The sequence below is a fragment of the Amblyomma americanum genome, chromosome 5 (genome assembly GCF_052857255.1).
Source record: "Amblyomma americanum isolate KBUSLIRL-KWMA chromosome 5, ASM5285725v1, whole genome shotgun sequence".
NCBI classification, from domain to species: Eukaryota; Metazoa; Arthropoda; class Arachnida; order Ixodida; family Ixodidae; genus Amblyomma; species Amblyomma americanum.
The window spans coordinates 184,747,445-184,762,700 of record NC_135501.1 but is presented as its reverse complement, the minus strand read 5'-3'; the positions used below and the strand labels follow the sequence as shown (position 1 = coordinate 184,762,700).

General features: G+C 44.8%; 1 protein-coding gene across 1 annotated transcript in view; it reads right to left on the bottom strand.

Moving 5' to 3' along the window:
* LOC144134455 (uncharacterized) overlaps window positions 1–14,768 on the bottom strand; it is a 29,822-nt gene extending 15,054 nt beyond the window's left edge. Inside the window, exons 1-2 of the mRNA XM_077667368.1 lie at window positions 14,606–14,768; window positions 7,396–8,362 (exon numbers count right to left, since the gene is read on the bottom strand). Of these exons, the coding sequence (XP_077523494.1) occupies window positions 7,396–8,340 (945 nt within the window). The 5' untranslated portion in view covers window positions 8,341–8,362; window positions 14,606–14,768. The remainder of the gene's footprint in view (window positions 1–7,395; window positions 8,363–14,605) is intronic.
* Between the last annotated feature and the right edge of the window lie 488 nt (window positions 14,769–15,256).

Sequence of the window (15,256 nt, the reverse complement as noted above, 5' to 3'; positions counted from 1 at the left end):
CACACAACCTGCTTCTAACACGCTATAACTCTCCTTGATATATCTAATGGACGACGCCATTCGATCTTTATGGCAGGGAAGAGCACTGCACGCGTGTTCAAAATTATTTCTGTAGCCGCAGCTTGCAGCCTTCACGCCTGTAACCTTACATCGCCCCGAACCCCAACGGGCGGTTTCAGAAGCGCAACTATATTTTCATTCTTTTACTTGTTGGATGACAGCTTTAAGAGTATGGTGCGCCCGCTTCAACACTTAATAAAACCTAAGGCCTGATGACATGACTTGATAAGGTCCAGAATGAAAAACAGGAGCAGTGGCTTAGATGTAAAGCATCCGCCTCGAGTGCAAGAGTTTCATCGTTCGATTTCCGGTGGCGTATAGTTCTCCACGGGACAAAAAAGCAACAAAATCAGCTTGTCAAAGGATTTCGATAACCAGGACTGGGGCCTGATCTCAGTGACCAGAGCCGATAAAGCCCTTCCTCACCAGGGCAAGATTCGGCTACCCCGGTTTAATACTTGGCCACAACCTCCGATATACCGCAGTGGTGGCCAAGTGTTGGAGCATCGGCCTCGCATGCGGGAGGTGCGGGTTCGATCCCCAGTGCCGCCGTGTACCCACCGGTGATACAATGGGTACAAGCTTTCTCTTGGCCTGGTGCTCAGCTTATGTGGGGTAAAATGCTTGAAAAATGGGCCTTCGACCCCACCTTGATTAGTCGGAAACACCTTGTGCCATGGCACTCTTTGGCCACAGATGCCCTTGCGCCATAAAAATCCATAATCATCATACTCATCAACACAACATCCGATATGATTAAGCAGGCAAAAAGAAGGCTAGGCACCAGGCATTGGGCGAATATTACTTGAGTTCTATGAATAGTTGGAGAAAGTAATTGGTTTATTTCGAAGAGAAATAATTCGGTTTTCGGACAGACAACAGAAACGTCGAAAAGCCCAAATGGGGAGACTAAAAATGAAAACGACCTCATACTACACGCTCACCCTGGCATCGTCCGGGATGTGAGGGTACTCGTAAAGGTGCGATGCAAATACCATAGAATGAGACGGTCTTGAAACTCCCTAGTCTTGAAGAGACAACAGAGGAAGCTAGTGAGACAGAAGCCCATCAACAAGCTGCGGTGAGCGAAGGAAGTAGAAGAATTCATGATCTTGCTGCAGAAAATATGCTCGCCTTTAACTGTAGATGACGACAATAATGTTCAAGCAACTGACGATTGTGTCACAGCTGTCATTACGGAGTGCGCAGTAGAAGTAGGCGGTAGAGTGGTTAGATATGACACCAGCAAGCTCTCTCAGGAGACGAAAGTTCCAAGTAAGAAACGCCAAAACATGAAAGCCTATAACCACCCAAACAGAAGACAACTGCCAGAGCTATCAAAGCGTATGAATAAGCTCATGGTAACCGACATAAGAAAGTATAATGCGGAGAGAAACTAGCATGCTCTAAAAACTGCAGGTTGACTAAAAGCGTCAGAAAGAAACTAGGCACAGGCAAAAATCAGATATGAGCACTAATAGATGGAGGGAATGGCGTTGGCAATATGGACAATATAGTTAAAGTAGCCGAATAGTTCAGCAAAAATCTAAACAGATGCCAATGATCAGGTTCCTAACAACAGCTGCAGTAATGTACAGCAATTGGACATCCCTCCAGTAAAGAAAGAAGAACTAAAGAAAGCGTTAGGAGCCATATAAAAGGCGAAAACAGCTGGTGAGGATCAACTAACAGCAGATATTTTGAACCGCTGTTAAGAGATTGTGCTGGAAAAACGGGCCTCTCTGTGCACGCAATGCCTTATGACCTCTAACATCATATTAATCCTATACAAAGAGGACGTCAAAAACTTGAAAAAAATAACAAGCAGATCAGCTTACTGGCGTTCCCTACAGAGTATATGCCGAGGGAATCGCTAATAGAATCAGGACAACCTAATGCTTCAGTCAACCGAATGACCAGGCAGGATTTCGTTAAGGCTACTCGACAATAGACTATGTTCCCACTGTTAATCACGTTATTGAGAAATATGCAGATTGTAACCAACCACTATATAGCCTTCATAGATTAGTAGAACGGAATGTCCATAAGGAAGCGTAGCAGGCATGGAGACATGATTTCTCCGCAGCTATTCACCGCCTGTTTGTAAGAGGTATTCAGACATCCGGAGTGGTCACAGTTGGAGATAGAGTTAATGGATAATACCTTAACAATCTGCCATTCGCTGTTCACATTGCCTTGCTAAGTCACTCAGGGGATTAACTGAAAAGCATGATCAATGACTTAAATGGGAAAAGGAGGATGGTCAGTCCAAAAATAATGTGCAGCACACTAAAGCAATGTTGAAAAGGCTCCGAACGAAACAGCAGTTTACAACTGCTAAAGAGGCACTCGAAGCGGCAGAGATACGTGTCTACTTAGGCATGTAGTGACCACATATGCGGACCACGACGGTGAAATAAAAAAGAATAAGAATGGGGTTGAGAGCATTTGGCAGGTACTCTCTGATCATGGATGGCTCTTCATCGATATCCCCGAAGCAAATGTATATAAAAGCTGACCCTAACCGGAACTCACCCATGGGCAGAAACTGGGAGGGTAACTAAATGGGTTCCACTTAAACTGCAAGCAAGGCAGGTAGCTTTGGAAAGGAAAATGATAGGGACAACGATAAGAGACTAGATGAGACCAGATTGGGTCATGGGACAAACCCACGTAAATTATTTCCTAGTCGAAATCACGAAGAAAAAATGGGGTTGGCCATGAAATGTAATGCAAAGGCAACATAAGCGATGGTCGTTAAAGGTAAAGGAGTAGATTCCAACAGTAGGCAAGCGTAAGATAGGTCGACAGGAAGTTAGTAGGGCGGATGACATTAAGAAATATTGGGGAAAAGGTGGCTGCGGCTAGCTCTGAACATGGTTAATTGAAGAGATATCGGAAAGGCCTTTAATCGTCTTGCCGTGAGCATAGTCAGGCCGGTGATGATGATAATGACAATCGGAAGCTACGTAATCGCATTGCTCGCCGGCCACGAGGAGTTTGAATGATAAAGATGGGGAGGGGGTACCTGCTGGCTTCCAGCAACAGGAAGCAGCTTACATCTTTCTGTCTTGGCATGCTATGGCTTTTTTCCGGACCTTCGCGACCGCTATTCATTTGCGATAAAAGGATCCTTTGGAGTAAGGACCCTTATCAAGACTCTGCAAAGAATTTGAAATGGGGCACCCATAATAAAACAGAAAACTCTTGAGTGCTGAGTATTACTGGTGGGAAAATTGGCTACAAGCGTAAATAAACGCATATGATAAACGTGTTATCACGAGTAAGGCAAGTTAACTTATCAGCACGTGTTTTTATACAAAGCGCTAGTTTCGCATAAAGTTCGCTGTAATTACAACAGGAAATGATGTTCTCTCCTTAGGAACCGTATAGATTCCTTGCCAGTTTATTATCGCTATTGAGGCAATTTCTGCTGCGTTTGCATACTATAGAACATCTGAGACATTGGTTTGAGTTTCCCACATGTAATTAAAACTCAACGTATCTCTGGAACGGAACAGGGGCCGTTGAACTGAAAGGTTGATCTATTTTAGAGATACTTCACAGATCGCAAGGACAGTATCAGCCCGCCTACTAGTTGCCTAAAACATAGAGGAGGCGCTAACTGAACTTAATAATTCAGGGCGGTAACTGACGCGTAAAAAAAAAAAGCGTATGACACGTTTGTCAAAATTTCTCGTGCTTTCAAACAGTGGTCGCGCTATGGTAAAACTTTGAATGTAGAGATCACCTGCTTATTTTATTTTTACTTCTTCTTTTAGGATACTATACTCTTCGAATAAATATAGACCTGCATTTCTCGTCTACCATGAATAAGGTTCGGCTTTATTACTTATTGTTTAAATAATTTATTCATCTCTTAAAACCGGGGATTCTCAACAGCCCGCCTATTCTTTCTCTATCACGAAGAAAACAACCTAATCACCACTGGTTGCCGACAATTTCAAATTCTTGAAGCCGTGTAGATAGTAGAACTATTCCCATAAAAAGGCCACTAAATACACATAACAGATTCCTGAAAATAAAATATCACTTATGTTAAGTTAGAAGCCCATGGCCCGTTCCAGGAGGTGCGGGGTCCACTGGGTCGTGCTCTGGTGAGTCCTGGACTACGCCCACTCGTAAGTAATGTTCCATTGCACAGCTATTGGTTCGAACTGGGCGACAGCTGGTTGAGTAAATCTACGCCCAGTTATCGAATGGTTTAAAACCAGCTGCAGACAAACAGTTGGAGGAGCGCACCGAGTCTCAGCCTCGGCCACTTTTAAACAGCCTTTTTTCAACTGCATTTTTTCCCACCTGCCAGTCGGTCTTTAGTAGGGATAACAATGATATTGAGAGTGATCATACAATAATTTACCCGTTGCCATACTCAATGCACGAGATTCGCATCAATAGGGAGGGCATCTGTGAGCAGCTACTGTCTCTGGACCCGAAGAAATCGAGCGGTCCCGATGAAATACCGACGGAATTCCTTAAACGGTATGCTGAGTGGTTATCATATTATTTGCAAATTTTATTTGAAAAGTCATTGCGGGATCATTCTTTACCTCGTGACTGGCGCAGCGCAATAGTAGTTCCGGTATTTAAAGGCGGTAATCGACTTCTTGTAAAAAACTACAGGCCAGTTTCACTCACTTCCGTATGTTGCAAGGTTTTTGAACACATAATAGCTAAACACATCCTTCATTTTTTGGAAATAAATGACTTATTGTGTCCATTTCAGCATGGTTTTCGGACCGGCCTTTCGACAGTAACGCAGTTAATTGAAACAGTGAACGACTTTTGCAAGGCTATAGATGAACGTCAGCAGGTAGATGTGGTCTGTGTAGACTTCTCGAAGGCTTTCGATAAAGTTCCGCATCATAAGCTTCTTTTTAAACTACGCAGATTAGGAATCGCTTAAAATATAGTACTGTGGATTCAGGCCTATCTAAGTAACCGCTGTCAAGTCGTCAAAATAGAAAGTGCAGTATCGGATAGGCGTGAAGTTCTGTCGGGGGTGCCACAGGGCTCCGTTTTAGGTCCGCTTTTGTTTTTATTGTACATAAATGATATTTCTTCTATCGTCGAATCGCCTGTCAGAATGAAACTTTTTGCCGATGATTGTTTGATTTACTCTCCTGTGGCTTCCCCGGCAGATCAGATGAACATAAATAGGTGTCTTCAGTCGTTAAACTCGTGGTGCCTGAAATGGGGTATGGAAATAAACTACCAATAATCTAATTACATGCAAGTAACAAGGAAGCAGAATGTTATGATGTTTCGATACAATATCGGTGAAAATTCCTTAGATCAAGTAAAGTGTCTAAAGTACTTGGGAGTGACATTAACAAATAATCTTGACTGGCGCACCCATATTGAAAATGCCTATTTAAAAGCCTACCAGAAGGTCTGTTTCCTGAGGAGGAAGTTGCCGAATGCGACTAGAGAAATTAAATTGATTGCGTACAAGTCGTTCGTGCGGCCAATCATAGAGTACGCAAGTGCAGTGTGGAGTCCTCATCAAAAGGGTTTAAAACGGCAAATGGAAAGATTGCAGAGGATGTCAGCACGTTTTATATGCTCTAAATACCGCCGCACTGATTCAGTCACAGCAATGCTAAAAGAGTGTCAGTTAGAATCACTAGAAGTAAGAAGAACAAAGCAGAAATTGAAACTTTTTTTTCTGATAATGAATGATAAAGTCAAAGTTAATAAACATCACTATGTTACCCCTCCCCTGAAGCGTTGCCCTCGGAAAAATCACAGTAAGGTATTACAACCTATTATTACACGTACTGATGTCTATCGCTACTCCTTTTTTCCCGATGCTGTAGAAATTTGGAATCAACTACCAAGTGACGTTGTGGACCAAACAGATGTAGAAAAATTTGTGATAGGTGTGAACGCGTTCCTGGAAGATTGCTGTGGAAATCTGTAATTCTGTGCATTTGAGTGTTTCTTTTTTTTAGCGAAGAGAATTGCACTTGTGTCTGTATATGTTTCCCTCCCTGTAATGACCCTCATGCAGAGGGTTAACAGTATGAATAAATAAAAAAAATAAATTTCGATCCAGTCTTTAATAAATAAATTTTTTTTTTAGAAATTGGAGTTGCTGCCCCAATCGGCAGCGTGTCGCCAGATGAGCGGGCGAGGACCCGAAGTCTCTTCGTACTGCTAACCGCCGTGTATCGATAACCGGCCAGCACTAAGTGGTCACCCGCCGCGGTGGCTCAGTGGTTAGAGCGCTCGGCTACTGATCCGGAGTTCCCGGGTTCGAACCCGACCGCGGCGGCTGCGTTTTTATGCAGGAAAAACGCTAAGGCGCCCGTGTGCTGTGCGATGTCAGTGCATGTTAAAGATCCCCAGGTGGTCGAAATTATTCCGGAGCCCTCCACTACGGCACCTCATTCTTCCTTTCTTCTTTCACTCCCTCCCTTATCCCTTCCCTTACGGCGCGGTTCAGGTGTCCAACGATATATGAGACAGATACTGCGCTATTTCTTTTCCCCCAAAACCAATTGTTATTATTAATAAGTGGTCATTAGAGAGAGAGGGTGTGGAACACTGAACTACTTACCGTGAGTGTCAGCGCTCACAAAAATGTAGTTAATCGATTGCAAATTTATAAATTACAGTTGTACTTAATCCCATGCTACTCGCTGGGTATAGCCGCGTCGCGTACAAAAGCAAACGACTCATCTTATCATACTACAAACGTTTTTACGAGTTGCCCAAATAATATTACAAGCTATAAAATGTCGAAGCTTTTGGTGCTCGCCCGTGCGGTATCTGATTACTAAATTGTTATTAAGAAGGTACCTGTTCTTAAAACCGGTTTGTCGCTTCGGCGGACGCGGTTTTGCGACGCGCGTCTCTCTGAATCTTTCCTCTCATGTCTCTTTCAACTCTCCTCTGTTTGCACGTGGCAGCGACTGTGGCTCAGCTCGAGCAATTGGGCAGGCACGTGTAATTTCTTTTCTATTCTCATTTGAGCCGCAACAACAATACAACAACATAGCCTCAAATATTTATTTACGTTCTCACACACAAATCTTTCGCTTGTGTTTCCTCTGTTTTTTCAGAAACTTTCCTGAATTATCTTTCAACTAAAAATAAAGATATAACGATCGCCGCAAATTTCGGTCGATAAACAAAATACTCGAGCCCACTTCGCTTGAGAACAAACGACAAACAGTAGACGGCGCGTCTGTTTATTGAACATTTCCATTGGACCTCAAGTCTTAAACCGACTACAGGTATGCACAGCGTACTCTCTTTTTGAAATAAGCACTTTATGGAAATTATACGCTTAATAAAATTGAAAAATCATGGCAGCTCAATATCGCTCCAGAGATGCATGACGTCGGATCCCTCGGTCTTCCGTTTAATCCACTCTTTAGTTTTCCTTATCATCTCGGGAGTAAAGTGAGCCCTCCAGTCACCCACGGTGCCCTTGCGGACGAAGGATTCGCACTCGTGCATTTCCTCCCTATCGAACCACCAACCGCGGTGCACTTCGACAGACTTCAGGGCTTTCTCGGGCGGCAGACTAAGCAGCTCCGGAATCAAGGCATTTTTTATATCACTGAAGAAGAGTCCCTTCATACTCTGAAAGCTTGTGGCGTCTAAAACTCTCCCAAACAGCGCTGGGTCCCTTCGAAGCTCACTCGAGTAATCCTTTCCGAGGAACTCGGCAATCTTCAAAGCCCACAATCCGGGATCCTTCTTCATTTCTTCGTAAGTGAAGAACAGTACATTTGGCCTATCGTGGTACGCGTACCAGGACAGCAGGTGGTCAAAGTAGTCGCCATACGACAGCTTCCCAGCGATGAATCGTTCGTGGAATGTCGCGAACGATACGTCCTTTATTCTCTTCGGAGTGAACCCTTTTAGGTGGTAGTAAAAAGACACGCACACATCGTAAGGATTCCTCGCAACGTAGATGTACTTGGCATCATCTGAGTAAGGTGCTTTGTGAGCAGGCAGATGAGTCTTGAGGAGGCCTGGCCGAGGCATCTTCTCTGCGGCCTCGACACCCATGAGCTCAAGGTAGGGAGAAGCCAGCAGGAAATCTGCGAGTGTTTTTGGTGGGTTGCCCCTGGTCAGAATACTGAGGATAAGGTACTGAGTCCAGGTTGTGCCACACTTGGGAAATGTTGCAATGAATACATCGTCTTGGCGTGGTCTGTAGGAGGAGACTGCGCGTACAGTGTCCTCTTCAAAGAGTCTATGCATCTGCAGGCCATCGATGGACTTGTAATTCTCAACGTTCATCGCTTCCCCACAGTGGTCGGCCCTGGAACAGTTGTAAAGAACGATTGTAATCCAAGGTTGCCCGTTCAAATACTTCATGGAATTAAAATTTACACACTTCTTTGCTCAATAAGGAATAAACCTATGTCAAAGTAGGCAATATTTCTAATGTTATAATGCATTTGGCCTCTTACTGGTAGTGATAGTAAAGAAAAAATAGAAAGTTAGCACGCTAAAAAGTAACTTGGGATTACTAGCTCAGTGGTTAGGACACTCGGCTACTGATCCGGACTTCCCGAGTTCGAAAACTACCGAGGCGGCTGCGTTTCGATGAAGGCGAAACGCTAAGGCACCCGTGTGCTGTGCGATGTCAGTGCACGTTAAAGATCCCCAGGTGGTCGACATTATTCCGGGGCCCTCCACTACGGCACCTCTTTCTACGTTCACTCCTTCCTTTATCCCCCCCCTTACGGCGCGGTTCAGGTGTCCGCCGATATGTGAGACAGATACTGCGCCATTTCTTTTCCCCTAAAACCCAATGTCAATTTTTTTACTTGCATTACAGTGATTACTGCGATGAATTGCATGGAGTAGATTATTTCGTAACGGATTGGGAAACCTTTTCATTTTGCTTCTCTTACCGGAGCTTCCAGAACGGTTGATTTGTCCTGGAAATTGAAGGCACAGGAAAAGGAGAATGACGACCGAATTGGACTTTACAAGCATTGTCATCTGCTGTCGTCCGTCACCTTTTCTTGAGCATTCAGTACCCAGCATGCTATGCCAGCGGACCTAAGAGTCTGCTATGTGAAAATTGATGAATTGATCGAGGGACTCATTTTTCGATTCTACTCTCCATCTTCGGGGTGCTCGTGAATATCCAGAATAGAATACAGAACTAGACTGCTACCCACGCGTCCGCGTATAGTCTCTATGATCACTTGTTGAAGCAGTGTACGCGAGTGATACTAGGATGTTCCTCTATTATCCACGTGAACTTGGTACTGTAAACTCACTCAGCTGGAGTGAACTCTGTTCTAAGCGAGATCATTTTATCTGTTATCTTTGTTTACACGTGCTTTGTGGAAATGCTAACACCAATTCTTGTCGCAGCCTAGTCCTCCTTCGATTGTAAAGTAATGAGCACTAAGTAAAAACAAGAACAAATAAAAGTACAACGTACCACCCCTGCGAAGGAACTGATCGGCGCCATACAGTCCATTCAACGGACAGGCAAAATATTTCGGCGAATGTGGAAAGCGGGCGCGGTGAAAGAAAACTCATAGGGGGCAACAACAGAAGCGACAATCTCCATAATACTTTTTATGATGCAATAATTAGCGAGCGACTATCTTTCAAACAGTGTGCAGAGCTCCGTCCGTGGGCGGTTTTTTAAAGTTCGCTTGAATTTGCCTGGTCATGGCGCCAGTCGTAAGAAAATCAAAAACAGGTGGGAAATCAAACGACCAATCGCAGCCGCAGCCGCTAGACACCTGAATGACGCTGCAACAAGACCGGCTGATTAACAAGGATCATGCCCATCCAATTCGTCGCCCAACTACTTCACACATTCTTACCCCAGACACAGTCAGCGCAAGTAAACCTGGGCAGGCGTGTCAAACGCTTCATGTACCGTTATTAGTCTAAACCAACGTCGATCTGTCAGTGCGCCATTGGCTTGTAGCGCTCTTGTGCATGTCCTTGGCACGTTTGGGAATTTGTGTTGGTGAAATTATGTCCACAGTGTACGGCATCGGGAATAAGCGGCCAGTGGCCGAAGAAAAATAAATCAAAAACTGAATGAATGGTTCAAAATAATATTCACTAATTGTGTTCCATATTGCTTAATGATCTTGTCGCCAAATCCCCTTTCTTTTCACCGTGTGTTCACCATCATCATAAGCCTAACTACGGCCAATGGAGGACAAAGACCTTTCACATATCCCTGTCCTGGGCCAGCAGCAGCCACCTAATCCTTGTAAACAATTCCTTATCTACGGCATCCAACTGACTTTCTGCCGCCTTCTCCAATGTTTGCCTTTTCTTTAAACCCAATCCGTCAACCATACCGACCACCAGTTATCTTGCCTTCGCATTACAACAATACCGATGTACATTTCTTTTTCGCGATTTTGACTAGATTATAATTTACTAGTGTTTTTCTTGAATCGCTCTGTTCTCTCCCTCTCTGCCCTGCTCTCTGCATATTAATATTGCACCTGAAATCTCCTCTCCGTAGCTCGCCGTGTTATCCTCAAGTTAAGCTTCACTCATTTCGTTAGCTCTAAGTTTCCTCGGAAGTTTTCGCCTCAAAGATGAGTGGCGGTAAAATAGAGGGCTAATGCACTTTCCTGTGGAAGAGTATTGGTAAATTGACATCAATGATTTCAGAGTACCTGAATATGCGCCTCAAACTAGTCTTATTTTCCTGTTATTTCAAGCTCCAGCAGTAAAGGGTCAATATTTGATATTAAAGGTGCGCTGTTATTAGCTTATCCAATATCGTGTAAAATCATCAGAGTTTCCCGTCAAGAATTTCAGGCAAACCTAACTACGCTACCCGAAGTTTTAACTATTTGCCGTCGGTGATGATATAAATAGTCGGAGCCAAACTATTATTCAGTGTTTGTTAAGAACAGTATTCCGAAAGAGATACTGCAGGGGCCAATTTATGTTGCCGCACATTGATGTGTTACAAGGTTCAAGTGACAAGGACTCTTTCATTGAGAACGAAGGTTTTAGGGGCTAGAAGGTGCCAAAATTAAAAGGCAGGTGTCGCAGCACGATGTTTTTGCCACCAACCTGATATGACATTAGGTGAGTGGGTGAGCAAACGAGTGAGTGAGGGACTGATATTTTTTAATTGGGCTGGATCGGAGGTCAAGCTATCGCAGAGGTGGATCGAGAAGAAACATGGAGATTACATTTGACGGTCGATGTCTGTCTCGCGCGCAAATTCCCAGACGGGGAGAACCCTTGGTGGGCACAAGGCTTGCAGCTCGGTCTACAGTTCATTCATGGTATGGTGTGACATATGCCTCAAGGTGCTCCATCCTGGCGTGCGTGTTATCCCAATTAGACCTGCACCACGTGCGTCTCAAGCTAAATCACACCTCCATCGACATTCAGCCAGCCGTCACTTTATGAATGCGTAATCGACAATCACGTCATCGTGACCACGTGACTAGAATGTCACCGGCGGACTAAGAAGAGCGCTGCTCGAATAAATAGATCTCTGGTTGTGTTATTCCTGCATCATGCTGTCTGTGTGTCGCAGCTCGAATGCGACATAACTGGAATCCCTATTGCTCTTCGCTTCAATGTGAACGTCACGAATCTGAAAAGGGTTGTTCGGAAAAGTATTTTATTTTGAAAGCGAAATTTCTCCTCAATCAATATCCCTTCAACTAACGAATGAGGGTGAACAGGCCAACAAAATGGCGAACTACCGAAGCGTACTTGTGTGGAACGCAGAAAGTCTATCCAGAACTGTGATTGAGTGTGTCTTAAAAATGTGTGGGTTTGGGCTAGTTGGCAATCCATTCTTAACAACAGAGAGCAGAAAACGACGAAGACGAGAAAAGAATCAGACAAGCCTTAAGTTTCGATTGAATTGTTTTCTAAACATCGACCTAAATATATGGGAACATGATAGGGAGTAAAAAAAAAGGAAAGAAAAAACACATGGCTTACGACACGAAACCAAAGTAAAGTTTTCACGTCGTTAGGGTAGAGATACCGAATCTCCTTTTCCGAAAGAGCGACTGATGGCGTGCTAACGCAGTCACTGCCCGTCCTATCTCTTTCATGCGCCTCCAGTATTGCGATCTACGTATGATGGCTGTCAGCAACTAGGCATCTCTCGAAATCAGGAGTACAATGATCACCGCCCTCGAAGGCACAGTCGCGACAGTGAATTTCAAGAGTTTCACGCCACTTTCGGATGTTGTTGGCATGCACTCGCAGTCAGCCATTTACACACCGTTCGCTCTGGCCAACGTAGCAGCTGCCGCATGACAATGTTATCTTGTAGACAAGAAACTCTATACAATCGACATGTCCGTTGGTATGCCGCGCCTGGCAACCTGTATTTCGATCCCCGATGGGCTCGTCAGCCTACAAAGCATGCCCAGTTTGTGGGGCGCTGAAAGAACATGTACATTGATCCTCCGAGCAATCTTCACAGGATTGTAGGATAATGAGTGGACGTATTGCGGTGCTACGACCTTTTTCTTTTGGGTTTTTGTGCGCTAGCACTTATAGTGGCTATTCCGCGCACTTAGCCGCTGTGTGTTCGTCTCTTTGTAGGTCTGCCTATTCCGTGGCAGGCTGCTTGCCTAACCGCCGGGTAGTGGGCAACCCGCCAGCAACATATATAGTATATACCCAACACCCTGCTCATCGTGTCAGGCGGAAGGATATTTAATCGTGAGGCGCTGCTCAGGAGGAGCAGCCTGGGTCGCAAGCCAACCTGCATATCGTGACTGTCATGACAGTGGTCGAAATCCATCCTCTAAAGTTCCCGTGGAGGTAGGTTGCGATAGGCTAATTAAACAAACGCTTGTCATTTCGTAGTGTCCCTGGCACTCAACGTAATATTTCCTACGGCGTTAATGCAACGAATCTACACGTATAATGATTAATACCGGCCAATCACGTTTGGCTTCCCGCAGACCTGATATCTCTTTGACCACAGTAGCTGCGAAACCCTCCAAAGGTCATACATACTGAAACCCGGCGGCGTAATAACACGAATACACTAAGCTTAGTTCACTCTTGCGACGCCTGTGTTTAGAAAAACACTCTGCGTACCGTTACAAATGCAGGAACAACCGCGCTGGTACCTGGCAGCAAAACTAGTAACACAAGCAGAAACTGAAATATGCAACAGTTGGCTAAGAGCAAATACAAGCAAGGGTTTCGAGCACTCATGGCTGACGGCTAGAACTGCTAGCCGCTGCGAACTTGACAGAAGGAATAGACCTGTTTCGAAGCGAACTGTCGTTACCGGTACGCTGAAGGAGTTCTGTGCACACCTGGATCGCGATTATTAGTCACGGATGACCTGTAGCAATTCTCTGACACAATACTAAACAAACGCACTACTGCGCCAACAAGACTTCACCTCAAACGGTGCAACACCTCCCGGGTAAGGATATTGCATGAAATACATTCAAGATGTCTGTTTGCTTCTAGCAAGTCCAGGATTTATTAAAAACATACCGCCTACGTGGATTGCCCCAGGAAAATTCTACATCACAGGTTTTGCCTCGTGATTGGTTTGTATCACAGGAATGTAACAGGAACTCTCGTCGTGCTTTATCCGGAGAGTGCGACTTCAGGAGGTACTGGGATCCCCAATGCACGGCTCAGAAAGAATGTACTCTTTTTCATATTTTTACAAAGGCTTTACGTAGCCCTGTAGAATAGAGTCATGTATGTAGTTTACACCGAGAATAACCCACTGGCGTCGTACTATATGGCCAATAAAAACTGCCCCATCCAGTTGGTGGCCGCTGAAAATGTCCGGGCAAGGCAGGCAGTTAAGGCCCTCAAAAATGTGTCTTACATGGGCTCGGAGTGGAAGCTCCGTTACTGTTTTGAGTGTAGAGACGCTGTAAATTTCATCGTAGTTTTTTACCCCCAAACCTGAGGAAGTCTGAAGCAGCGTACCTCAGCTGTAATCCGTTTGCAAGAGATAGGTCTGGGTGAAAATAACTTGAGAAGTGAGTCTGCCCGGACACGTCTATTAGCAGTGAAAAGTTTTTTTCCAAGCTACAGTTAACACTTGCCTTAACTCAAGGCCATCTTTTGTGAAAACCTAAAAAGCCATGAGCTCTGATGCAAAGGCACGCGCTAAAAATAAAGCCAATTCCGGCTATCTATAGCTCCAGGAAACATATTCGTGCATGCCTTATCACGCTCAACGACATTCTGCAATCGCGTTTTGCGCCAAGCACTGGTTTTCCCAAACCTCTGCCTTGCGTACGATAGCCTTAGTAGATTAAGCGGCGTTAAACCCAACAAAGCTACATTTTCTTTTTGTGAACAGTTATGCATAATTTATTTTCGGAGCTCCAGAGCCAGGAATCAGAGAGTGGCTCAGTTCCCAGCAGTGGATGTCGCATTTTTGCCAAGTTTCCGTTGTCAAAATGAACTTAGAAGTTGAGAATTCCTCATCGCCGTAAATAACCAGAACTAATCTATTACAGTGCGTCCCACCGCTCTGGTAAAACATTGGCAAGAGAAAACTAGTAGCCACAGCGTCAGAAAGTCTGGTACTTACGTAGACTGGATAAAATCGAGCGCTCAGAATCGTCCACGATCCACTGTATGGGCGGAACAGAAAATCGGCTGGAAGGTGTTGCAGTTAGAGCAGCTACAGCTGTCCGAGTACGGCGGGACTGCTGACGGTCAGACCTTCATAGAGCATTTCTAGTCACACGAAAACAAAGCGCCAGAGCTCTTATAGCACGGGACGTTCAAAGCTACATCAGCAACTGAGCAACCTGATAAGCCGGCCGCAAAAGCACTTGAAGTGGCGAAAGCTGAGACAATATATTCGTTGATACAAAGGCTCCCGGGAAGACAAAAAAAAAATCGGCGGGAAAAAAAGCACGGCCGATGACCGCACAGAAGGGAGGCATGTTGATGGAGGAGTTCTCTAAAACCGTAATGCCAGTTTCGCACTTTGACAGCTGAAACTTTCGTCAGGTACTGAATAAGGGAAATGTGTAATGCGGATTGCCATCTAGAAAAAGGGTTTAAGAAGGACCGCCAATGTGCTTATGGGTTCTTGTATAAAGTAATACCTCGCGAGTAAATATTATTAGTTGTGATTTCCTATTTACATCATGTGTGTGTGTGTGTGTGTGTGCGTGCGTGTGTGTGCGTGCGTGCGTGTGCGTGTGCGCGCGCGTGTGTGTGTGTGTGCGTG